The sequence below is a fragment of the Aquarana catesbeiana genome, linkage group LG04 (genome assembly GCF_042186555.1).
Source record: "Aquarana catesbeiana isolate 2022-GZ linkage group LG04, ASM4218655v1, whole genome shotgun sequence".
NCBI lineage: Eukaryota > Metazoa > Chordata > Amphibia > Anura > Ranidae > Aquarana > Aquarana catesbeiana.
This window is the reverse complement of record NC_133327.1, coordinates 144,097,322-144,125,097: the sequence shown is the minus strand read 5'-3', so window position 1 is coordinate 144,125,097 and position 27,776 is coordinate 144,097,322. Positions and strand designations below refer to the sequence as shown.

The window sequence follows — 27,776 nt, the reverse complement described above, 5'->3', positions numbered from 1 at the left end:
TGGAGTGACACATATATTAAAGGGTATTTTTCTGTTGTATCTGAGACATCCGTTAGTGAGAATGCCTCTTCCTGACTATCTATCTTAAGGACTTGCATACACTATTACTCAAAAGCAGGGCAATTTAAAGTGCTTCGAATGGCCCATGTTTCTGTCTTCCTGCTACGGAGGGTAGTCATGGAAATCTATTGGATAGGACAGATGCTACCTCCTTGGCATGCTACTGCACCAAGCAAGCACTTGTCCATTGCCTAGGCATCAGACAGCACTCAGTAGGTGCCTGGGTTGAGTACTAAGCACCCCATTTTAATATCTATATGTTGGGGACCTAAGTGTTATAACTGAAGGGAAACCATAGCTTGATGGGTTATCACTGTATGCAAAGAATGGCTATTTTCTTCAGCAGGCCCCAGAATAGTAAGTTTTAACTGGACAATATTGTAATCTCATAAACAATTTAGGTCATTTCTTATAATATATTGTAAAACCCCTTTTGTCTCATTTCAGGATACTTCCAGGACCTGTTGAATAAGTCGGAGCAGACACTCCTGGAGACTTTCCCTAGTCGTTATGGGGAGCTGTACAGCCAGAACGATGGGAAGATTTTCAAAGACTTGTATTCAGAGCTGCGTCAGTATTACCGTGGCTCTGGAGTTAACTTAGAGGAGGCATTAACAGAGTTCTGGAGCCACCTGCTGGAGCGTGTCTTCAAGGCACAGAACCCCCAGGTCACTTTTTCCTACGAGTATTTGGACTGTTTAGCGAAGCAGTATGACCAACTTAAGCCGTTTGGGGACATTCCACGGGAAATGAAGCTAAAAGCCACCAGGGCATTTATTGCTGCCCGTTCATTTGTCCAAGGACTAGCAGCTGCTGCAGACATAGTCAAAAAAGTCACCCAGGTATGTAACCACAATCTCTTAATCCCATCACATCTTATGTTGATTCACAAACCAATTGAACATCGAGTTCATACAATCAAAAATGTTTTTACGCTTCCCAGTTAACGGCTACTGTAATAAAAACAAAAGCTGCCTGGAAAATAAGTCTTATACTTGTCCTGATGCACACACCACTGTTCTCTGTATTAATGATATGCAGTACATCCGGAAAGTATTCACATTGCTTCACTTTTTCCACATTTTCTTATGTTACAGCCTTTTTCCAAAATGGATTAAATTCATTATTTTCCTCAAAATTCTATAAACAATCCCCCATAATGACACCGTGAAGGAAGTTTGTTTGAAATCTTTGCAAATTTATTATAAATAAAAAAACAAAAAAAAATCACATGTACATAAGTATTCACAGCCTTTGCTCAATACTTTGTTGAAGCACCTTTTGGCACCAATTACAGCCTCAAGTATTTTGGGTATGATGCTACAAGCTTGGCACACCTATTTTTGGCCAGTTTCTCTTTCTTCTTTGCAGGACCTCTCAAGCTCCATCAGGTTGGATGGAGAGCGTCGGTGCACAGCCATTTTCAGGTCTCTAAAGAGATTATCAATCAGGTTCAAGTCTGGCCTCTGGCTAGGCCACTCAAGGACAGTCACAGAGTTGTCCCTTAGCCACTCCTTTGTTATCTTGGCTATGCGCTTAGGATCGTTGTCCTATTGGAAGATGAACCTTCGCCCCAGTCTGAGGTCCAGAGCGCTCTGGAGCAGGTTTTCATCAAGGATGGCTCTGTACACTGATGCATTGATCTTTCCCTCGATCTTGACTAGTCTCCCAGTTCCTGTAGCTGAAAAACATCCCCACAGCATGATACTGCCATCACCATGCTTCACTGTAGGGATGTATTGGCCAGGTGATGAGCGGGGCCTGGTTTCCTCCAGACATGACGCTTGCCATTTAGACCAAAGAGTTCAATCTTTGTTTCATCAGACCAGATAATTTTGTTTCTTATGGTCTGAGAATTCTTCGGGTACCTTTTGGCAAACTCCAGTGCCTTTTACTGAGGAGTGGCTTCCGTCTGGCCACTCTACCATACAGGTCTGATTGGTGGAGTGCTGCAGAGATGATTGTTCTTCTGGAAGGTTCTCCTCTCTCCACAAAGAAATGCTGGAGCTCTGTCAGAGTGATCATCTGGTTCTTGGTCACCTCCCTGACTAAGGTCCTTCTCCCCCGATCTCTCAGTTTTGGCCGGGCAACCCGCTCTAGGAAGAGTCCCGGTGGTTCCAAACTTCTTCCATTTATGGATGATGGAGGCCACAGTGCTCATTGGGACCTTCAATGCTAAAGAAATGTTTCTGTACCCCTCCTTAGATCTGTGCCTCGATACAATCCTGTCTCAGAGGTCTACAATTCCTTGGACTTCATGGCTTGGTTTGTGCTCTGATAAGCACTGTTAACTGTGGGACCTTATATAGATAGTTGTGTACCTTTCCAAATCATGTAAATTCAACTGAATTTACCACAGGTGGATTCCAATCAAGTTGTAGAAACATCTCAAGGATGATCCGTGGAAACAGCATGCATCTGAGCTCAATTTTGAGTGTCATGGCAAAGGCTGTGAATACTATATGTCAATGTGATTTTTTTTTTTTTTTGAGGAAAATAATGAATTTCATCCATTTTGGAATAAGGCTGTAACATAACAAAATGTGGAAAAAGTGAAGCGCTGTGAACACTTTCTGGAAGCACTGTACCTCTGCCTGAAGAATCTTCAGGATCAGGTACACTTGTGTCCGATGCCTGGTTCACCTCTGCATTTTTGTGGTTTCTTCTGGCAGCCCCTATGTTATAGATTAGTCAAATTAAATAACAGTGTCTAGTCAGTTCAGGGGTGGAGTGCTAAAGTCCTGATATTTTAATATAAACAGCGGAAAAGTATATATAACATTATTTTTAGTTTTGCAAAGAATAAGGGTTACAACTGTACAGCTAGCATAGATGTTAAAATCTCTTACAAACCTTAAAGTGCTATTAAACTCAAAACACACACAAAAAAAAACAGACTGCCACTTATCTATCCAATTTTTTTTAGGCTTTTTTCCCTTTATTTTCACCGAGTGATCTGGCCAGTAACACACTTCCTGTCTTAGGGTCTCTCCATTCTATAGGGGAGCAACAGAATCGCCTTTGGACAGCAGCATTGTCAATATTTTTCCTTTTGGGATAAAGTTTTAAACAAATGAATACAAGCTGACCATTGTAATGGTTTGAACACTCTAACTGCCATTTTCGCCAGACAGCTTGGTCTGTTGGGCCTCATTTACATATGCAGTTCCTTCTGAAGAGCGATTTTCGAGGGTATTTGAGAGGCGGTGAGGAGGTGTTAAATCGCCTCCTCACCACCTGTTTTAACCCTTTAAACCCCTATCAGACCACTGCAACTGTGTGCATTGTGCGTGAATGCAGGGCTGTTGCAGGGTGTCCCAGTTCAGTTGAACAGCCTGGATAATTTTTGGAAAGCATTGGGGGGAGTATTTCTATAATTGTAGCACACAGAATATGGTGTAGCTGTGTATAGTAGCCAATCAGTTTCCTGGTTTTATTGTCAAAGCTTAATTGAACAAGCTGAAGTTAGAAGCTGATTGGTTACTATGCACAGCTGCACCAGATTCTGTTTGTACCAGTTTTAGTGAATCCCCCACGTTGTAGCCATGGCATATGTATTCCCCCATCTGCTGCCTTTGCAAGCTCAACCACAAGTGTAAATGTGGTCTTTAAGGAAATTAAAAAAAAGAAATAAGCACCCTCAGAATGGTCAGATCCAGGGATATATAGGGCTATAATTCTGCGTTTGTCATTGGAGCTACTGTTCATTTGGGCATGCATGTTTTTCACTTAAAGGTAACAGGTTTATGTGTGTTAGTCCTTTCTTTAGTTAATTTCTGAAGTGTGTAATAGGTTTACATTTAAAATGAATCTGTTGTTTATTTGTGAGTTTATATCTAGTCTGAGAATTTCTGTAGAACTGAGGTGGATGTAAACCATCATACAGCTTTAACTAAATACCTAGTAATATTTACTCTGTAGAGATACTTCCTTTAAAATGGTAGTAAATATTGCTTGGACACTTGTACCTATAGGTAAGCCTATAATAAAGCTTACCTGTAGGTACAAGGAATATCTCCTAAATTTGCACTTTTTAGAAGATATTCACTGCCTCTGCAGCTGGTGACGTCACCGGTGCATGTGCTCTAAAGGGAGGGCATGCTCATGCCGTCCCTTCGGAGCTCCATGTGACTCCATTGCGCATGTGACGGGGAGTGATATCATCGCAGCTCAGCCATTCAAGGGCCAGAGCCTGCAAACCCAGAATCTAGACCGGGTCAGAGGTGACAACTCCCCCAATAGAGTGCTTTGTTTTTAGGTAAGTCCTTCATAATATGCGATGCATACTAGTACATTATGCCATTATCTTGAAGGGAGAAGATTTTTTTTTCTCCGGCAACCCTTAGTACCGCTTTAAAGTATAACTCTACTCTCAAATAATGTTTATTTGAAAGTCTAGTTACCATTTCTACCTCCTCACTGACTTAGTCACCCACTCCAGAGGTATACTTGGCTGGATCAGACAACCGTGGCATGCAAGAATCTTAAGCTCATCCAGCCAAAATTCTTCTTCTCTCCAGCCTGTGCCTGCACAGTAGATCCCCATAAACATCTATGTGGCCATCTCCTGATAGCCTCATAAACGTCTATGGGGATCTACTGTGTAGGCGTGGTCAGGGAAAGGGTGATTTTGGTCTGGAGGCAGTAACAGGTTGGCCCAGCCAAAACTAGAGAGGATGAATTGCTCAGTCTTCCTTTACCTCTTGAGGACTCGTGAAATGATTCTTGGGTCCCTATACTTGCTACAACCGTTACTATAGGATCTTATTTTCTTTGCTTTATTTTCCATTTAGAATACAGAGATGCAGCAGGGACAATGAGAATCATACAGGTACAGAATGAAAAATGAGAATAGGAGGGGGTGAGCCAGGTACCCTGGCAGGGAGATTTTAGTGCTGGAGTCCCCTAGAATTATCTATCATATTAGTATACACAAACAAAAATAGTAAATCTGAAATTATTTACAGTGGTACTTATTATTATTACTACTCCAACTGCGCCAACTACTCCTCTTAGACATAATTTACTGAGCTTCATTATTAGTAATGACATTGAATCAGTGGGGTTTATTAGGAGATATGAGGAATAACTAGCTCAGGGAACACAGCTGAAAAGGGAACTTTGCATAGTTATGCCTTGAGGGTAATGACTTTATATTTTCTTTTTATCTGGGTGGGAATAAATGTTAAATCAATAATTCATTAGTCATACTGATTATGTATATTCACTGTGTCTGATCACTAAAATAGAGTGCTGGCCACTGTTTGGACACTGGTTAGGGCACGTAATAGTTTTATAATGTTGATGTTGTAGAATTAAGGCTATAAATAAAATCTAATCAGAATATTAAAGCCTGGTATATTGCTCATATTCCCAGTAATGACACCATTGGAATGGCATCACCAGCCCTGGCTGTGGATCAGTTCCAGGATATTTGTCAGTTCGTCACCAAATTATATGTTATATGAGCCCTGTGTGTTATGATGATCTGACAGTGTGACAGGTAACGAGAACCACTCAGAGGAGTTAACAAGGCTTCTTGACAAAATGCAGCATCTTCTGCACTGCAAGGCAGTCTAATCTAATATGGCACTTCTGGCTTGTATTAGGTTAGACCAAGTCGATAGTAATCTGCTTTTTGTCCATTAAAAAAAAATAGCTTTTTGCAGCCACCTGCAGGCTTAAAAATTGCATTTCTTTTAATTGGTAAATGTGTGTTAGTGATGGAAGCTAAATAGAGGAATATAATGTTCTGACCTCCCCCACCTCTCCTCTTATTCTTCCAATCTTTTGCCTGTCCCTTTTTATTTGCTGCCAACTGGACAGAGAATACATTTCAAGTTGATAACGTCAGCCTACAAAACTTTTTCAAAATCTTACCCTTCCAGTCCTAGTCTCACCCACTGCAAGACAGTTCCTCACTTTCTAATCACACTTTGGTCTTTGAGACTTCTCATGTGCTTCTGTTATTACGGGATCTCATTTCTGCTTTCCATTTGTCGCTCTCCAAGCCAAAAATCCACCCATACAGTAAGTTTAGGAAAAACTTTTTTTGTTTAGTTTTTGATGGGGGGTTTCTGTTAGGGCCTTGCTTGTTCTAATGGCGACAACTGTTTCTCTAGACAGGAAGTGAGGGAAAAACCTCCAACAGCAGCACAGACAGAATAAAAATATTTTCTTTTAGTAGAGTACAGGAAGGCTAGAACCCTGCTAGCTTTTAATTGTTGCCTGTATCATTGTTGCAGATTTCCCTTACTCATTGTCTATTAAAACCACCGTCATTGTGACAGAAGTAAGGTAAATCTAAAGGAGCCCAGATAGCAGTAAAAACTCAACAAAGGTTCTGACCATTCCCCATGCTATCCATTATAGTTAAGGTGATTAAAACTGCATTGGTGCACTCGCAAAAACACACGTGATACTTTTTTTTATTTACACTAAGTTACATATGAAGACAAGCTTTTAGGGCGTTTACCCTCTTTTCTAAGGTACTGTACTGCTTGGACCTTAAAAAAGAGGGTAGACACCCCAAAAGTTTTACATTAAAAATGTACCTTTCTGAATTGTAAAGAAGAGTTAATTCTTAGACCTTGGGGTTATGCTCTACCTCAAGGTAACTGGAAACTGGCAAATAAAGTTTGACTCTTACCTGCATAACCTCTTGCATTCCCAGCATTGAACAATATATCAAGTATTGTGTGTAAATGATAAAAACTTTGTGATAAAAATCTCAAATATAATGAATATAAAACAGAACATGTACAGTGCTGTGAAAAAGTATTTGCCCCTTCCTGATTTTTTATTTTTTTGCATATTTGTCACACTTAAATGATTCAAATCATCAAACAAATGTTAATATTATACAAAGATAACCCGAGTTAATACAAATTGCAGTTTTTAAATTATGATTCATTGAGGGGAAAAAGCTGTCCAAACCTGCCTGGCTCTGTGTGAAAAAGTAATTGCCCCCCTAAACTTAACAACTTGTTGTGCCACCCTTGGCGGCAACAACTGCAATCAAGCATTTGCGATAACTGGAAATGAGTCTTTCACATCTCTGTGGAGAAGTTTTGGCCGACTCTTCTTTTCAGAATTGTTTTCATTCAGCCACATTGTAAGGTTTTTCAGCACGAACGGCCTGTTTAAGGTCATGCCACAGCATCTCAATCGGAAGTCCAGACTTTGACTAAGCCACTCCAAAACCTTCATTTTGTTTTTTACGAGCCATTCAGAGGTGGACTTGCTGGTGTGTTTTCGGATCACTGTCCTGCTGCATAACCCAAGTGTGCTTGAGCTTGAGGTCTGGAACTGATGGTCGAACATTCTCCTTCAGGATTTTCTGGTAGAGCTCAGAATTCATGGTTCCCTCAATGACGGCAAGTCGTCCAGGTCCTGGAGCTGCAAAGCAGCCCCAGACCATCACACTACCACCTCCATGTGTGACTGTTAGTATGATTTTCTTTTTATAAAATGCTGTGTTAGTTTTACATCAGATGTAACGGGACGCACACCTTCCAAAAAAGTTCAACTTTTGTCTCAACCACAGAATATTTGCCCAAAAGTCTTGGGGATAATCAAGATTTTTTTGGCAAATGTGAGAGGAGCCTGTGTGTTCTTTTTGGTCAGCAGTGGCTTTGGCCTTAGAACTCTCCCATGGATGCCATTTTTGCCCAATCTCTCTTTCTTATTGTTAAATCATGAACACTGACCTTATCTGAGGCAAGTGAGACCTGCAGTTCTTTAGATGTTGTTCTGGGTTCTTTTATGACCTCCTGGATGAGCCGTCATCATGCTCTTGGAATAATTTTGGTTGGCCGGCCACTCCTGGGAAGGTTCACCACTGTTCCACGTTTCTCCATTTGTGGATAATGGATCTCACCGTGGTTGGCTGGAGTTCCAAAGCCTTAGAAATGGCTTTGTAACTCTTTCCAGACTAATACATGTCAACTACTTTGTTTCTCATCTGTACTTGAATTTCTTTAGATTGCGGCATGATGTGTTGCTTTTTTAGATCTTTTAGCGCGCTTCACTTTGTCAGACAGCTTCTATTTAAGTGATTTCTTGATTCCACAGGTCTGGCAGTAATCACGCCTGGGTGTGGCAAATGAAATTTAACTCAACTTTCCAAACAATGCAATTAATTACAGTTCAGTCATAATTTAGCAAGGGGGGGGTTACTTTTTCACATAGGGCCAGGCAGGTTTGGACAGCTTTTTCCCTTAATAAATGAAATTATTATTTAAAAACTGCATTTTGTATTTACTTAGGTTATCTGTGTGTAATATTAAAATTTGTTTGATGATCTGAATCATTTAAGTGTGACAAATATGCAAAAAAATTGAAATATCAGGAAGAGGGCAAATACTTGTTCACACAACTGCATATAATGAGTAGAAACACAAGTGAGAAAGACCCAATGGTGAAACAATCCTATGGTAAACATATATGGAGTCCACCACGAAAAGTTGTTGCTCAGAAGTGGGGTACAAAGGCCTCAACAGGCATGTAGAGCATCAGGGATAGTGTGTCCTCTACCTGAGATAAGGGGTATACACTCTTACCAGAAATAGTGGACTTGAATGTCAGCGACAATAAGTCAATCAAACGAGGATAGCTCGTTCAGCAGATTTCCAAAACGATCCAGGGAATCCAAAGAGCTCCAAGAACAAATCCAGGGAATCATGCAGGTAACGGTGAGGCTGGAACTCAGATGTTAAGCAGCCAGACTGGAAATCCAAAAACTGATTACAAGATCACATTGTTGAGTCAACAAAAAGTTCACATTCTTAACTTTTCTAAAAAGTGGTAGCGGCTAGTTCCTACCCAGTAGAAGGACCCTGCTGACATCACCAGGGTCCTTCTACTGGGTAGGAACTAGCCGCTACCACTTTTGAGAGAAGTGAATAATGTGAACTTTTTGATAACTCAACAATGTGATATTGTAATCAGTTTTTGGATTTCCAGTCTGGCTGCTTAACATCTGAGTTCCAGCCTCACCGTTACCTGCATGATTCCCTGGATTTGTTCTTGGAGCTCTTTGGATTCCCTGGATCGTTTTGGAAATCTGCTGAACGAGCTATCCTCGTTTGATTGACTTATTGTCGCTGACAATAAGAAATCGAGAAGGCAAAATGGTGATTCTGTGCAGACTGTCTGTGGCCCCTACTGGGTCTTCCAGTTCTTCTTTCTCAATGTCCCTTGTTCCATTCTGCTTCATGGTTTCTGGCTTTGATGACTTAGTTGATGCCCAAGTCCTGAGGCATAGGGGTCTCTCGGACACTGTGATTCTCACCTTGCTAAGTGACTAGAAAGCCCATAAGGTTTACTGTTGCACAAGGAAAGCATACCTTGCTTGATACAAGAAGGGGAAGTCTCATCTCAGGAATATTCTATGGCATGGGTTTTCAGCCAGGATTGGATAAGTCAGGATCAGGTTTCTGCCTTAGTGGTGCTCTTTCAGGAACTGCAAGCATCCCAATTCTTTGGTCAGATTTTTTTTTACAAGGAGTATTTCGCATTGCACCACCTACATTGACCATTTTTGTTGGTCCTTCAGAAGCCACCATTTGAGCCTATTAGGGACATTTCTCTCCCCCTTCTTTCCTGCCAGGTTGCCTTTGTTATGGTGATAACTTCAAACAGGAGAGGATCTGAGCTTGTAGCCTTAGCCTATAAGGAACCATTCCTTGTTCTTCACAGGGACAAGCTTGTCCTCTGAACTCCTTTCTCCCCAAGGTGGTCTCAGCATTTCATTTAAACCAGAACATATTGTTGCTTTCCTTTTGTCCAGCTCCTAAACATGTAAGTAGGGCTGTATGAGTCTATTCACAGCTTCAATTTGTCATTCTGATGCTCTGTTTGTGGTACTTGAGGGTTCCCAAAAGGGACAGACTGCCTCTAGACCCACAATTGCTGGCTGAATTTGCTAAATCATTACTCGCATACAACCTGAAGGGGAAGTTTCTCCCTTTCCTGTGGAGGCTCACTCCACCAGAAGTGTTGGTGCTTTGTGGGCTTTTCAGCTTAAAGTCTCGGCTTCCCAGGTCTGTAAGGCTACTACTTTTTTTCTTTGGCACATACATTTGCCAAATTTTACGATGTGGATGCTCAGTTCTTGGCAGACAATGGCCCTGGTAGTAAGGTCCTCCAAGCAGCATTGTGAGGGCTTTCTCTGTTTACTCCTCTTTTTTTATTGGTAAGAAGTTGGTTGTTGGTGGGCCTGTTAACCTCTGTTTGCTGTTGCCTGTCCCTCATGCAATTGCTTTTGGACATCCCAATGGTCTAAAAAATAACTCTCCTGTGTCCTGTGATGTGTGATTAAGAAAATGGGATTTTTACTTGCCTGCAAAGTCCCTTTCTTGGAGTACATCACAGGACACAGGTCGCTCCCCTCTTGTTTCACCCTGACATTCATTGCAGACAAAATAGAGGTAATGCTGGGAGTGTGAAGGGTTAGGCATGGCTGAGTCAAGCTTTGCCAGGGTCCAATCATCTAGAGGTGGAGCAAAAGCCAATGGTATAAGAATTAACTGTGTTCTGTACTTCTTCATATGTGTACCTATTAAAACCATATTATTTTGGCTCATTTCTAACAGTTATGCTATACAGCATCAAGGAGCTGGTGATACTATTTAAATCAATAATACTATTAATAATAATCCAACAAAATGCATGTGGATTGAAAACAAAATGTTTGTTAAAATTTCTCCTACCTACAGGTTCCTATGAGCAGAGAATGCACACGCGAAGTCATGAAACTGTTGTACTGTCCATTGTGCCGGGGCCATGCTAATACAAAGCTGTGCGATAACTACTGCTGGAATGTCATGCAGGGATGTCTGGCTAATCAGGCAGATTTGGACTCTGAATGGAGAAATCTGATTGGTGAGTAGAGGAAAAGATTTTTCATTCACAAATGGAGTTAAGCTTTTACCATTGGGCATCAATGCTTTCTGACTCTCGGACCCGAAGTGAAATGAGGAATCCTGACATTTCTCTGACTTCTGTTTGCTCCAGGTATGCGACTCAAAAAGTGTTGAAGCCGGATACATCCAGGCAATTAGTATGTTCAGTAGGCTCAAAATGGCAGCACCTTATACAGTACCATATATTTCTCATGGTAGGAATACTCTAATAAAACATTCCAAGGCAAATACAACCATTTTATTTTGGGTGGTAGGGTGTCCAGAATTTTGGAAAGACTCTTGTAAAGCACAGGGATGCTAATTATGTTGCTAAACATATAGATAGGTGTGCCCTCTAATGGCTACATATCTGTATATGGAATATTAGTAATGAAAATGTTTCCAAAAAGAATGTCAAGATATCAAAAAGATGTTAAAAATTAGTCTCATATAATTAATGGCAAAACAAAATGTTCACAGGACATTAGGCAGTTGTGGACATTTGGCATGCCGCATATGTAAAAAAAAAAAAAAAAAAAAAAATCATAAATGTTTAGTCCCTAATTAACACCTTCTTTTTCTTCTCCTTTTAGCTCCTTTCAGCTTTTTTTGTCCTGCTGATTTGTTTTTGTTTCTTTTTTTCTTGTCTTGTTTTTCTTGTTGTTGTTTAAACATTATTTGTTTTTTTTTGTTTTTTTGTATTTTTTTTTTGTATCACTAATTTGAAAAAAGCATTTATTTGATCTGTAATGAAAATAACATTTTATTACAAACTTTGCAATGTTTTGTACCAGAAACATAATTTTAGTATATAACAAGACAAATTTTAGAATAACACGTATACTTTTTATCTACAGTAACACTGATCAAAGTACAAAAGGGATTTATTTTGGTTTTATGTTTTTATCTATGGATTGCATAAAAAATAGAAAAAATGTTTACAAGACAATATTACCAAAAAGTCTTGTTTTTTCTTAAAACCTGATCTATGTATTACTTTGTTATCAGAACGTTACAGTTATTGCCAAAAAACTGTTCATAGTAGGAATGTCAAATTTGCTCAGGTCAAAAGGGGAGTGTGTGCAAGGGTGAGAGCACAACTTCAACCAAAACCAGAGCTTTGGACAACAAAATTTAGGTCTGATGACATTAACATTAGCGTCAGTTCATATGACATGTATTATATACATACAAGCCATAAAATTATTGTTATCTCTTTTTGTGGTTTTCAGAGTCTTTATTGCTAGTTGCGGGCAAGTTTAATGGAGCTGCTGGAGTGGAGTACATTGTAGGAACCATCCATACAAAGATTTCTGATGCTATAACCTACATGCAGGAGAACAAGGATTTAATAACCAACAAGGTATTTTTAGGCAATATATTGAGATTGCATTAGACATATTTTAAAAAAACCACTAGAGATACAGTACAATATATGCAAGTTTAGTGGCCAGGAAAATGGAAACCCTTGAAATGCAAATGTGCCTACACGGAGTACAGTTACATCACACATTAGAGTCAGTCCAATAGTATAACCAAATTGAAGCATCATATCATCAGCAGTGCCTCACCATTATCCATCTAGCTGATCATTCTACTCATTGGTAGATTATCCGGTGACGGCAGCTGTTACATTTTTAATCTAGTCTATAGTGCAGAATGGATTCTCACATTATAAAACCATAGAATCCATCAGCCATGTTAATACACGTATATTGCTTTACAGTTTTAGTGGATAATAGGTTTGCTACATACTCTATGACTTAACAGCAAGAGTCTCTTTCATTTCTGCAGTTGTTTAAAAGTTGTGGAAACCCCAAAAAGGGTGGCAAAACTCCCAAAGTAGAGGAGAGACGGAGAAAGGGAAAGGCTGCCCAGGAAGATAAATCTACAGTGCCCAGCATGGAGAACCTGGTGAGTGATGAAGGCAGGAGTGCCAGTCATATTCACAATACATTCTAATGTCTTAAAATGACCCAGGGTCAGGCCTGGACTGGCCATAGGGCACACTGGGCATTTGCGTGGTGTGCTGGGGCCGCGGAGCTGACTAATGTAGGGGTCCCCAACCCCGAGGCTAGGAACCGGTACAGGTCCATGGCCTGTTGATGACTGGGCCGCACAGTCTTCACTCCCGGCTCTCTCCCCCCGCCATTCCTTCAGCAGAGCTTTATTGGAAGTCTTTTGGTAGACTGCATCCTAGTGGGTTTATGGCCATTTTAAAGAGGACCTGAACTGTTAAGACTTTGCTCAGAAAAGGCAAGCAATGTACAAAGGGCTGATAACCAGTCTTGCCTGTAGGCTCCCTGCACCCCAAAAGCTGCGTGTGTATGTGTATGTGTGTATGTATATATATATATATATATATATATATATATATATATATATATATATATATATATATAATCTCCCAACTGTCTGATTTTGAGGGACTGTCCCTGATTTGGCGCAATGTCCCTCTGTCCCTCATTCCTCCTCATTTGTCCCTCATTTTGGTCTGATCTATATAGTTGTATATGAAATTCACTTTTTAGCTTTCAAAACGTGTTTCCCAGTGCTAAACCTTTCATCCAAACTCTAAATTGCTGCATTTGTACATTTTAAAAGCCAACATAAAGGAATAGTAGTGGTAAAAAAAAGCCATTGTGGATTTAATTAACCTTTTGTTTGGGGTTAATTCTCCTTTAAGGGGGTGTGGCAGGGGGCGTGTCCCTCATTTCTATCTCAAAATGTTGGGAGGTGTGTGTGTGTGTATATATATATATATATATATATATATATATACATACATACATACATACATACATACACACAGACATGGACGGTGACAGTAGAGGTTGGTGTCAGCAAGACAGTGGATGGGGTCAGTCAATAGGGCACATATTGGTGTCAGAAGTGCAGTGGACAGTGTCAATAGTTATTTGTTTTAATGATTTTATTTTTTTTTACAATATTATTCTTTATTTCTTTAGTGAAATATCAGCACCAGACAGTAGGGGGAATCTGTCTTTCACAGGTTGATTACGGTGTGCCCAGGCAGACCTGGCACACACCCTGCACAAGCCTATGCTTACAAAGCATTATTCCACACTATGTCATGTGTCAGGATGGCCATTTTGGAAAGGAGTAGGGCTTTGCTTCTTCATGTCAGAGCTGACCCCTTGGTGACTGGTGCTCTGATGACTGTTGGGGCTATTAATCAGGAACAGCAGAAAGCACAGATCCACAGAATGAATTACTCCAATACAGCTTCCTCTCCAGCAGCCCCCAGAAGAACAGTGAGCAGTGCAGTAGTGACTTTACTAAATATCACTCAGTTGACTAGTAGTCAGAGTCAGCAGTGACTAAGATGATCTCACATTGCACATTCACACTTATGAGGCTGTAGGCACAGGGGAGCCTAGGCTCCCTCACATACCAGGAAATAAAATGCTATTTTTTAGAAGAAATTCCAGACAAAGGTAAATTATTCAGGGTACTGCTTGGACACAATCAACATTAGTAGGTGTTTCCTATCCCCATATTTTTGTTCAGGTCTGATTAAAGTGGGAGTAGATGTTCATAAGAATCCTTGGATGTCAAAGGACACTCCTAGGTGACAGATCTCAGGCAGTATGAATTTTTCTTGTGCTGACAATATTAATATTACTTTTCCAAGGTGGGAACAATAGAGGCAGTATTTAATCTCCAAATTATGTAGGAATATTTACCTTCTAATGTCCAGGGCTATTATATGAATACACATATATAAATGCAAAGAGAGCTGTGTTATGGATTTCGAAATCAGAAATGCTCTTTAACCGATTAAAGTAAGCTGAAAACGGTATGGTTTATGTGAGTCAAATCACTTTCCACATGGAAATCTGAGTTCTTCCATTTATATACTGTACTGTCATTAGATCAATGATTTTGTATCATTCCACCATGCTCCTTTACCCTATAAATCTAATCCTATTTATTTTTGTAGGTATTAGATGTAAAAGCGACACTCAGTGACATTCAGGATTACTGGATATCATTACCAAATTTATTCTGCAATGAAAAGACTATTGCTGGTCAAGGCAATGAAGACAAGTGCTGGAATGGAATGGCCCGAGCTAGGTAATTCATTCTGTCTAGAAGCTCTAAAACGTCATCTTGGCATGACATGTTCAGGAAACCTAAATAACTTGACTGAGGGTCTATCAACATAGAGCAATATACATTTATAGCATTCTGCAGTGTTCCACCACAACCAAATGTTTCAATGCTCCAGTTTATTAAATTATATCTAAACTGAAAGTGTTAAAGTACAACTGAAGGCTCCTGTATGACAGCCTAAACAGGTCCAAAATCCAGGTACTATGTGATGTACAAAAAAAAAGTCAACAAAACCCGACTGAGCCAAATCCTCCTTTGTTTGTTCCTCACATGCCTCCCTTCCCAGATGATGCAGCTAACAGTGGAATGGTTTTAGCAACAGATGCAGTGCTATCATTCTAGAACAGTGGTCGCCAACCTTTCGGACCACTAATATAAATTTTACATGCCTTATACACACAATGCTCCGGGTCTATGCCCAGTGCCATCTTAAGAGCATTATAGGCCCCCTGGCAATACAGTGCACTGGGGCCCTGTTACGCACGAGAATAAAAATGCAAATTATCAATAAGGCTAATGGTGTGTGAGAGAGAGGGGCTGCAATGGTGTGTGAGAGAGAGAGAGGGGCTGCAATGGTGTATGGACGAGTGCAGCCTCACCAGTGCGCATCTATGCAGCCTGACCAGTGCAGCCTTACCAGTGTACATCTATTCTAATTCTTCTGCCGTTCTCCCTCTGCATGTCACTCCTCACTGGCCACAGGCAGGAGTTTAGTGGCTGGTGCCATGCTGGATTGAAAGAGGAATTCAGCGCCCGTTCTCCCGCTGCCCCATAGGCATATCACTCCACAGAGCAAGAACCCGTACAGTGGGCGGTGCCATGATCGGAAGGAGAAGCGTCGCTGCCACCACCGCTTTTCTGGTGCCAACAGCAAGCGCCTAGCCCAAAGCCGCCCTGGCACTGAGTGCAGGCGGCCTTCGCTGGGGTCGCTGGGCAGGTGGGGCCCCCTAGGCAATTGGGGCCCCTGGGCAACTGCCCAACGTGCCCATGCGAAAAGATGGCCCTGTCTCTGCCCCTCTTCCTCACCCCTGCACACTGTACCACACTGCTGCCTTGCACAGACTCATCATTGGATCTCACCTCCTTATCCATCCATGTGCTTGAGCCCTGTTCTTCCTCCCACAGTCTATGATCAGCGCTGCCATTGGAAGTCCCCTCCATCTTCACCACCCCCTCTCTGCACTACTTCCAGCAACTCCCTCTGAGTTCACAGGAGCTGGAACTACAGAGGAGGTATCCGGGTATCAATACTGTCAGCGCGCATTGAGAACAACACTGGAAACATTGGTTGGTATGCATCAGCCACAGTGTTGACTTGCGGCAGAACCCCTGGGGACCACCAAAATTTTCTCGTGGACCATCAGTGGTCCATGGTTGGCGACCGTTGCTCTATTAAAGAAGTGGGCAGAACTAGGTGTGGCTAGGTGCTGAATGACAGGTTACAGGGTTGTGCATCAGCAATATTTTTTCATCCCACTTTAGTGCAAGCGGGCACATGAGAATGACAACATTGCTCTTAATTCAGGAGCAGTGCAGCAGTGTTGTCACTCCATCAGGGAGCTGCATGAGGAGGAATTCACTGGCAGGTTCAATAAGTATTCGTGATACTTTGCAGGGGGGCTAAGAGAAAACTGAAAGTGCAGAAGCACTTACAATTAAGTCTGTAGCAATTAATGGATCAGACATCAAAAATGCTAAGATTGTTTGGTATTACGGACATTTATAGTGATAAGTTGTGTTTTGCTTTAGGTACATGCCAGAACGGATGGGCAGTGGCCTTGCCAACCAAATAAATAACCCTGAGATTGATGTAGATATTACCAAGCCTGATATGACCATCCGTCAGCAGATCATGCAGCTGAAAATCATGACAAATCGTCTCCGCAATGCCTACAATGGAAATGATGTGGACTTTCAGGACACAAGTAAGTAAAAATTCTCAAATGACAGTCCATATTTGTAGGTGGTAGTTAGTATTTCTATTTTAAAATGTGCTTTAGATTTCTCAGTACTGACAGTTAAACCTACACATTAGTTACTGTTAGCTGTTCAGTGTCTGCAATTGTCTGTGCCTGGTGCTTGCACTAAGAAGCTGATGTTGGTTTGAAGCTTTTAGAGTAGTTGTAGGTTGTAAGTGAACCTGACTTGGCCTAAACTGTCAGTAACTACTACAGTGCTGAATTGCAGATACCTTGTGGTCCTTGCAAGTATCTGTGTTTGTCTTTAAATCAATCACTGGGGTTGATTTACTAAAAGCAAATAGACTGTGCACTTTGCAAGTTCAGTTGCACTCATTTTTACACAACTTAGTGAATCTCTGCTGATTTCTATCATCCAATCATGTGCAAGGAAAATGTCACCCAGACATTTAACAAATCTTAGTGGCAGCATCTCAAAGATGCAGACAATTAAAGAGCAGACAACAATTTTACCTTGGCTGCCAGAACTTTGGTGGGCAATAGAGGCATTGGTCTCCAACAAATGAATGTCAGGATCTGGCACTAAGTGAAACATACTGATAGGAGAAGAGAGAAAAGTGAACAGAAGGATAACCTTATCCAGGGCTGGGACAAGGAAGTAAGGGGCGCTATGTTGGGGGGGGGGGGGGGGCACTCTGGTGATCTGGCTGCTTGTCCCACTCCTTACTGACAGGAATGACTGCAGCGTCACTCCTGTCAGAAGGAGCAGTGGTGGATAGCTGCTGCTGCTGCTGGAGAGAGGATTTGGTTTCTCCTCCCTCCAGCCAGCCTGCAGGGGGCAGATTGGAGCGACAACAGTCTGAGAACTCACCTCACCTAGTGTCTCAGAGTGTGGCGCTACTCAGGATTGAGGGCATACTGCCCTTCCTCCTCGCTCACCTTGTCATGTGACATATCACATAACCGGAGAGGGGAAAAAGAAGCGGCCTTCATTGCAGGTGGGACTTGTGATCTGTGAGTACAAGAACTCAGCCCCGGGCCTCTTGCCTCCTCCTCTCCTCCTCAGACCCCCTTAGCCTCCACTCTCTCACCTGCATTCCTGCAATGCACAAAAAACACACAGTCCTTTTGCAGCTGTGCAATGATGCCATTCATTCTTAATGGCACTTCCATGCACCGTGCTTTTGCGCTTATTCGGGCCACTAAAATGCATGTTAACAAAGTGCATTTTTAACAATAAATTCTTTATGTGCAGTGTGACTTTTAAAAAATAGTTATTTTTTGTGCGTTTTTTTGCGCATAGGAGAGCCCATTGAAATGAATGGGCTGCCCTATACTTGCTGTGCAAAAATGCACATGCTTTTTCACATCTGCAGAGGAAATGGAGCCTCAGGGCCAATTTACACTTTCAGTAGCCTTCTAAAGAGTAATTTGTATCAGATTGCTTTTTAGAGGGCATTTGACAGGTTGTGAGGACACATTGGGTTGGTTTACTAAGGGTAAAATGACTGTGAACTTTGCAAGTGCAGTTGCTCCAGAGCTTATTAAATGAGGTAAAGTTTCACTCAATTACATGCAAGTTAAATAAAAAAAATAAAATTGCAGTGTCTTTTAACCCCATTATGTCGCCTCCTCACCGCCTGTTTTAACCCCATAAAATCCACCATACTGCACCAAAATTGCATGTCTTTTAGGGGCTCTTTCACATAGACAGTAAAAGCAAGCAGTTGAGCCGTGTTTTGCCACCCCCTGACCTTCCACCTGAACAAGGAGATGCAGCTACTCAGAGCTGTATACTTGCCATGGCCTGATGCTTTGCGGCAAAAATTTATATGAACAAGACCATTCTGCAACTGCATGTAATGCACATAGCTGCAGCGCAGTGGGTTAAAACGGGCAGCAAGGAGGTGACATATTGCCTTCTCCCTGGCTATCAAATGCCCTCTGAAAAGTGATCTGTCACAGATCTTTTTTTTTTTTTTTTTTTTTTTTAGAGGGGCAACAATGATAGCCGCACATCAAAATGAACCCTTAGAGGCCTTTCAGCCCCCTAGATCCCTTTAGTTCTATGCACCCCATAGGCATGCACACAGGGTGTGCCAGGTGTGCCTGGACACACCCTAATCACCCTGTGTAGCGCAGATTCCCCCTGTATAGACCCCTGATATTTCACCAAAGCCCCCTAACAGGGCTCCTAACAAAAAAATTGTACAAAAATAATAAGAATAAAAACGATACTGTATATACACATGCACACGCTCGCAAATATGTTTAAGCTATGAAGTGCACACCCTAATGCAATAGGCTGTGCACACCTATGATGCACCCCTCAGAGTCCACCTCCCCTTCTCTCGTTCATCCCAATGACAATCCTCCTCAGACTGACGCCAGTGAGGCCGCAGTAGTTTTTTCCTACTGACACGGCATTTTTTCCTGTGACACCACCCATACTGGGACATTTTTTCCTTCCAGTGATGCCGACACTGGGGCAATTTTCCTTCCAGTACACTACCAACATTGGAACATTTTTTACTTCCAGTGACGCCACTGACACAAGGACATTTTTTTCCTTTCAGTGACACCATCGAAACAGGGGCATTTTTTCCTTCCAGTTATAACACAGGGGCATCTTTTACTTCCAATGACACCACTGACAGAGGGACATTTTTCTTCTAGTCATACCACCAACACAAGGGCATTTTTTCCTTCCAGTGACACCACCGACACAGGGATTTTTTTTTTGTTCCCCACTGTTAGCCCCATATTTGTGCATTGATTTTAACTTCAGTTTTTTTCTGCTGCAGTGTATCATAACTATAATAATATTATAATATTTCAGCACATGCCACAACCATTGCATACACTTTACTTCACACGCCTCTATTAGCAGTTTGCCATCTTTGCCCTAGATACCAGATGACCTTCCCATGGCACTGATCCTATCAATCTGCTGCTGGGGGTTTTTTTTTGTGTCTAATCAGCAGGCTTGGGTAGTAAAGAGGACATTGCATTTCTTACAAATCCATTGGTTGGTAAAACAGCTCTCATACTGTATATGTATTTCATCCATGTTTTTGCCTGTAATTGTATTGGTCCAAGTTGTGTTGTATGTCTATATCTGCTAACAATCACTATTGTATTTAGGTGATGACATCAGCGGGTCAGGAAGTGGAGATGGCTGCACCGACAGCGTCTGCGTCAAAACATCGTCAGGAGATGCTTCCGTAGTGCACACACAGACACATATCACTCACAAATCCAAATCATCAGAAGAGACAGGGAACAGTGCTTACCTTCACTCATGGAGCCGCCTTCTGCTTGCCGTGGCTTTGCTTGTGGCATTTTCTGCCCGATGGTAACTTCTGTGAATTTTCGTATAAAAGGGAATGCTGTTTACTTCACCCTGTCCAAATAAACTCGACCCTCTCAGTTTGGATGTAGATGACAATGGAAAGGGAGCGAGTGCTGGAGATTAGGCCTCTATAACACTGTGTTCTTCTACAGGCTCACAATGTCTCCATACCTGTACATTTTTTGTAACTGTGTGTATTTTATTTTCAGATACAGATAAACCTTATTGGGCTGTTTTTTTTATTCTTTGATTGATAGCACAATATTGTTATAAGTGGCATAAAGCCTCACTAATACCGTGTCTCTTTTCTAAGATTACAAAATAAAATACGTGGAAAAATGTAAAATATTTATTAGTGCAACCACACACATTTCTCTGCCTGACAGATTCAGAGAAGCATTGTATACAGTTTTCTTTGTTTCTATATAAAGAAGGTTTCTCTTTATTTCTGTCACCAGGCATGATTTTGTGGAGAGGCATCTTGTCACCACATATTTTGTTTAGTCTATTTAGGCAGTTGTCCTAGTACAAGAGGTTAATAGACTGTACATAGGAGCTTTGAGGAAACGGAAAAGAGCGCTTGCTTACTTATTCAGTATTGAAGTCATCTGCATCACAAAACTGTAAACACAGACTGAGAGCTGGTTCCTTGGGAAGAGAGCTCTGCCCTGCTTCTCACTTGCTATTGACTAGTGCTTAATAGGCCTCAGCCAATGATCTGCTGACTGCCCCCCCCCACGCTGCAGCCAATCATCTTCAGACTCATCCCCTCCCTCCACTGCAATGAGTGACCTGAAGACTCCTCCCCACCCCCTGCTGCTGCCAGTAATCTGCAGACTTCTCACTTCCCTCTACTGCAGCAAGTGACCTGAAGACTCCTCCCCTCCCTCTGCTGCAGCCAATGATCTGCAGACTCCTCCCCTCCCTCCACTACAGCCATTGATCTGCAGACTCCTCTGCTGCAGCCAATGATCTGCAGACTTCTTCCCTCCGGCTGCAGCCAATGATTTGCACACTTCTCCTCTCTCTCTCTGCTGTAGCCAATAATCTTCAGACTCCTCTCCTCCCTCTGCTGCAGCCAATGATCTGTAGACTCCTCCACTGCAGCCAATGATCTGCACACTTCTCCCCTCTCTCTGCTGTAGCCAGTAATCTGCAGACTCCTTTTCTCCCCCTAATGCAGCCAATGATCTTCAGACTCCTCCCCTTCCTATGCTACAGCCAACGATCTGCAGGCTTCTCACCCTGCTCTGCTGCAGCCAATCCTCTTCAGACTCATGCTCTCCCTCTGCTGCAGCCAACAGTCTACAGACGTCCCTATTCCCTCCACTGCAGCCAATGATCTGCAGAGTTCTCACCTCCCTCTGCTGTAGCCAATGATCTGCTGACTTCTCCCTCCTCCTGCTGCAACCAATGATCTGCAGACTTCTCCCCTCCCTCTGCTGTAGCCAATGATTTACAGACTCTTCCCCTTTCTTTGCTACAGAAAATGATTTGCAGACTTTTCTTCTCTCTCCGCTGCAGCCAATGATCTGCAGACTTCTCCCCTTCCTCTGCTGCAGCCAGTTATCTGCAGAACCCTCCCCTCCTTCTCCTGCTGTGTTAGTTTGTATCATTCTTAGAGACACGACTGACAAGAGATTGACAAGGGCAACTCAGGGGAGGCAATGTAAAACTTATTTTGCTACTACTACTGAAAAATCACACAGCTTTACTTACTTACAATATTAACTAAGTCATAGAGTGACTGTACAAACCTTTATTCATTTTATGGTTCAAGTAGAACTATGGGCAAATAAAAAATACATATACTTAGCATTATCACAGCGGTTTTTGTTTTTCTGAGTCCCCCCATAAGGGCTCTTTCACATTTGTGGGGCCCTCTGAAGAGCGATCCATGCGTGGGTCCCTTTTAAGAGGGCATTGAGGAGGCGTTATATGGTTTCCTCTCCGCCTGATTTAACTCTGTAATTCTGCAATTGCATACATTGCATATTGTTGCAGCGCAGCCCCAATGGGTGAGTTTGTCAAGTGGTGCTGCAGGTTGAGTTAAAAATGCCACGGCTGCAAATGAAAGCACCATGGCATGTGTACAGCCCTGCCTGGCTGTACCAGGCGGCTCAGCCATCCATTTTTTTACTGGCCTGCAGTGGCTGTCTGAAAGAGCCCAAACATAGTTTAATTGTCTGTTGACCTTTTAGAAGATCCAATATTTTTCTCCTTTCTGTAACAGGCCAAGTTGTCCAGTGGCAGTTACAGTGTTGGGGATATCATATTACATTGGCAGGGATGTTTACAATAGTCAGCTTTTATTCTTATGGTTTAAACTTTTTTTCCAAAAGTAGACTCCCCCTGAGGAAGCAATGTGCCCTGTGGTGAAACGCATAGGGGGAAGGGCTTGGATGATGTCACAGTGCTCAATTTTATATGGCAACTGTTGCTGTAACTGCTTAAATAGTTTTATCTAGAGTTTGTCTTTTACTTTAAGTCCATTGAAAATGACATGTCCATCTAAGACCATCCTGTCCATAAGGTGACAACACTGCTGTGTAATTTTACTGAAACGTAAACAGTGTTGTCAACCCATGTCAGGAAGTGGAACAAAAAATGACAGAATCAACAAGTAGCAAAACAGGGGAGACTGCTTAATTTTGCCCATAGTTCCGCTTGAAGTACATTAGGAAAATTGACTTTGCTGGGTACAAGACATAAGCAGCTAACAATATGCACACTTTTTGTTATCTGGTGACATGGGAGTTACCAATATTTGCTGCATTCTGTTGCTAAACTGGGTTAATTTGGACAATTTTGTATTAACAGATCCGGAGAAATGTAGGGATTTCTCTGGTCTAGGACCAACGTGTAAATTTGCTTGTTGACATATAAAAATTATTTTGTGATTTGTTTCTAATTTAACCAAACATATCACTGAGTCAAACTATCGAAATAAAAATGTAATATAATCTTAATAAACAGGCATTTTTATGCTTTACAAATAGCTAGTATACCTGTCTTCGCGTTTGTCATTGACCTTTCTTTGGGAAAAGCAGCTTGCAGTCAGAAGTTTTGACACATTCTACTGGAATTTGCTGGCCAACTATTGTACCCACACTTCTAGTGGGACCCCAGACAAAAAATAGGGGGCCCAAAAAAACTGCCAGCCGTGAGTCATTAAAATAGCGCAGCTTGCAACATTTTTGCTAATGCGACGGATTAATAGTGATTCATAAGGCATGCCCTTGTGGAATGTGACATGTGCTGCAGAACAATGAAATCCCTATTTGTGACATTTTGCAGAAATATCACAATGTGTACGACATATAGTTTTAAGAATTGTATATTTTTGTGGCACATAGAATAAGCGCTTTAGTAGGTGATGGAGGATTCCTTATAAACTATGGTGCCAGCAACATAATATATAATTTGTCAACTTGTTTTTGCAACAGTTTCACGCATAATTTTCCTATCGCAGTTTCCCACTCTGCACCGCAAATAGTTTGAGGCACAGATTCTACAGTTTGGATAAAACAATTGTTTCACTGTGCATGCGTATATATATATATAGAAGTATGATTTATTGGTTATTTGTATGAAATAATGCCTGACAAAATGAGTCAACATCTTGAACCCCCAAAATAGATTCAGCTAGCCAGCAAAAGGTATTGCCTACATTTTTACTTTCCCGATTAACACTTGGGGGGGAGGGGGGCTTTTCTAGAGTACTCTAGAGAATCTGGTGCAGCTGTGCATAGTGACCAATCAGCTTCTAACTTCAGCTTGTTCAATTAAAGGATAAAACTTCACCTTGTTCAATTAAAGCAGTGGTTCTCAACTCCGGTCCTCAGGACCCACTAACAGGTCAGAACTTAGGTATTACCTTGGGGAGATGCAGACCAGAATACTGCAATCACTGAGCAGCAAATGATATCACCTGTGATGTATTTCAGTTATCCTGCAAACCTGGCCTGTTAGTGGGTCCCAAGGACAGGAGTTGAGAACCACTGAATTAAAGGATAAAAATAAATAAATAAATGCACATCTTTTTGCAGGTAAAAAAAAAAATGTGCATTTATTTATTTTTTATAAGGAGCCTGCAAAGCATTGCATCCATGATCTGCAATCTGAGGCTCCTGCTGACCTCGTACGGGCAGGCAGTTACTAAATGACAGAAAGGATCAATAAACTACCAAGAGCTCTCGTCACTGAGAACTACAAGCCATCAGCCACAATGGCTGACAGTAGTTGTAGTTCTCCCATTAACAGAACTCTGTAAAATAATGTGGGTGGAGCAACGCACAGCTGTGTTTTTTAAAAATTGTGACAACAGGTGAAGGGAGAAGATCCCTGGCCCGCTGTCACAACAGGGATTTGCTGAGGGTAGGGGGTAAAGGGCCGATCACAGCAGCCTTTTACCATGTGATCAGCTGTATCCAGTCACATGTAAACAAACTTGCCGGTTATTGGCAGTCTTTTCCTCATGTGCTGTTGCAGCGTGAGGAGAGCCTGTAACCGGCAATCCTGACAGGGCACATTTACAACGATAATTAGAGCACTGATTACCAGTGCAGCCCCATCAATGCTGCCTATCAGTGGTTGTCTATCAAGTGCAGGCTTTCAGTGCTCATCAGTGCAGCCTCATCAGCGCACATCAGTGAAGGAGAAAAATTACTTATTTTCAATTTCTTTAAAAAAAATAAAATTAGGGATATTTTTCATTTGTTTAGCAAAAAAATAAAAAACCCAGTGCTGCTTAGAGCTTTCCTTCTGTTTCTGTTTTTAAAAAAATGATAAAAATGTTATATGGGTACAATGTTGCATTATCACCCAATTGCCATTGAAAGTGGGTCAGCGCTGAAAGCTGAATATTTACCTGGGCAGGAAGGGGGTGAAAGTGCCCAGTATTTAAGTGGTTAAATCTAGAAGCTGATTGGTTACTATGCACAGCTGCACCAGATTCTATGTGCTCCAATATTAGTAAATACTCCTCCTGAAGCCTGGCCAAAAAACTCCCAGTTAGGAAGCACCACGCCCCGGCATCTTGCTAGAACATAAAAACCTTTGGGTTTTGCTCCTGTATTGCTGGGAGTGAGCACCCCAATGGTTTTCACATCCTAGAAACAAGGGAGGATTTCTAACTGGGGGGTTTCCCTCCAGGCTTCCAGGGGGGACAAAATGTTTTACAGGTATGACAATAAAAATCATAAACATTTTACAAAGCTTCACAGCTTTTAATATCTACTGGGGCCCCTTGACTACACAGGTTACAACACTCACATGGATACTGCAGAGCCAACACTTTAGGAATGACTTGTAAACACTGAGAGGTGTGGATAACATGATCATCTTTCTATTTTAAATAGTCTCCTTAGTGCTGGATAAAACAAATAATGTTCTACAAAATGTTGGGCTTGTTGCTAGAAATGTATCTGATCATGTCTGCTTATCTGGATTCTAGACAACATAGTATCTATTACACACAGTGCAGTGAGTCAGTTACCTATGCTTTTCCTATGATTGGAGAAGTGTGTTCTCCTCTGTACTGGAGGGATGTGCAACACTCAATGTGGAACTGTAGCAGCTCACAAAAAAGAAGTAATAAATGTGTATATCTTGGCCTTATGTAAGTTTACTGGTGATTTCTATATGATGGATTACCCCTTTAAATGGTGTTAAGAAAACATCATGGTAGCTTGCATCCCGTTAGATCTTTGTACATTATTGGTGTAAACTGGTGTGTTTGTAAAGGATTGGGGATCTTTTGTTGGTCTGGCCATTCCCCCACTGCCTGATTGACATTTGCTATACATTATATTATTTTAGTAGAACAGTTTGTATTTCCCTTTTGGTCCGATTGCCATGCTTATATGTCAAAAGGATGCAGCGCTAAATAAACTCATAAACAATATTGAATCCATATATAAATATAAAATATATATGTGAAAAAATACCAAAGTGAAAAAAGAAAACTAAGGCAAAGTCCCATCACAGGTAAAAGTCCATAGATTCCCATGTAACAATGTCCATCCAATTAAGCAAAATATATAAGTTGCAATTAGAAATTTGTGACAAACTCTTCAAAACAAAAGTGCGTGCAGATCGCCACCCAAGGTGTTTAAATAACCTGCTTACCAGAAATCGATGAAGGCCACAGCAGTCTCGCCCAGCATAGGGAGGTAAGGTCTCCCCCAAACCTTAAGGAATATCCAAAGCTCCCACTGTTGCTATTGATACTCAAAAACATAAAGCGACAGAAACTTCCATGGTGTAGTATGTTGATAAAAGTAGATTTAATAAAAGAATAAGTTTGCACTTACAGTCTTCTATCAGCAATCATGCTTACTGGTTCCCAAGCCTTGCTCTTAAAACCCATGGTTTCCTATTCTTTCTCTAACCAGAGCTAGCAAGCTTGAAACAGTCTCATGTCAGTTGAAATAAATGTTTGCATTATTTTAGTCTGTGTTAGTGCTATAAAGCGGCATTTCTAATTGCAACTTTGCTCACCACACCTTAAAGTGATAGTAATCATTCAGGGGATGATTTACTAAAACTGGAGAGTGCAAATTCTGGTGCAGCTGTGCATAGAAACCAATTAAGCTTTGGAAATACAACCTGGAAGCTAATTTGAACAAGCTGAAATTAGAAGCTGACTGGCTACCATGCACAACTGCCCCAGATTTAGTAAATATCGCCCAGTGTAATATAGTATGTATCAACAGATTTTGATAATATGGGTTTAATAAAGGCATAATCCTTTTGTTAGGATTTGTGATGGCCTATAAATGGCTTTTGCTTCAAGAACACAATGTTGTAAATGTAACCTAATGTATACATCAGTTTATGGAACATATGCATTTAAACAGTTGATAAAATGTGAAGTGCTTGTTTATTGCAGGGGCTACCACAGGTAACCCATTAAATGGGAAAGCGATTGGTGCAAAGTTGTGTGACTGTATTTTGCATTTACCGCCGTAGTCTTGTAGGTGTCCTGAAGGCTCAGGGTGCAAAAATGAACAGCCTCATCTGAACGGAATGCTTTCTTCCGAAGATCATTGGTGAATTATAACGAATGAGCTTGTCACACCTGGCTGGTGATCTGGAAAATAAGCTTTACTGCTTAATTCTGCTACTCAGCATTTCAAGTGTAGAAACAAACAAACGTCTCAAGAGGGATCAATAGCTCTATTTCTGCTGTGTATGCTCTCTCCAGGAAGCAATGGCGTGCACAAACTGCAAGACACAGAAGCATGGCTCTTTACACAGAAGAGATCAGGTTATAGTTATTTGAGAACACCTGATCACTGGGAAACTGGTATAAGGTAGAATGGGTTATCTCTGACTTGGCTGGCTCTGCTGTCCTCTGGTACACCTGTATTTAGGTATAAGTGACCACTAAATTCCAGCACC

At 41.5% G+C, this 27,776-nt stretch overlaps 1 protein-coding gene across 1 annotated transcript in view; it reads left to right on the top strand.

Moving 5' to 3' along the window:
• The window catches only part of GPC1 (glypican 1), a 124,021-nt gene extending 100,644 nt beyond the window's left edge, over positions 1-23,377 (top strand). The window contains exons 3-9 of the mRNA XM_073625835.1: positions 508-902; positions 10,779-10,944; positions 12,197-12,327; positions 12,759-12,878; positions 14,929-15,062; positions 16,851-17,026; positions 20,165-23,377. Coding sequence (XP_073481936.1) covers positions 508-902; positions 10,779-10,944; positions 12,197-12,327; positions 12,759-12,878; positions 14,929-15,062; positions 16,851-17,026; positions 20,165-20,379 — 1,337 coding nt within the window. The 3' untranslated portion in view covers positions 20,380-23,377. The remainder of the gene's footprint in view (positions 1-507; positions 903-10,778; positions 10,945-12,196; positions 12,328-12,758; positions 12,879-14,928; positions 15,063-16,850; positions 17,027-20,164) is intronic.
• Positions 23,378-27,776: the final 4,399 nt, after the last annotated feature.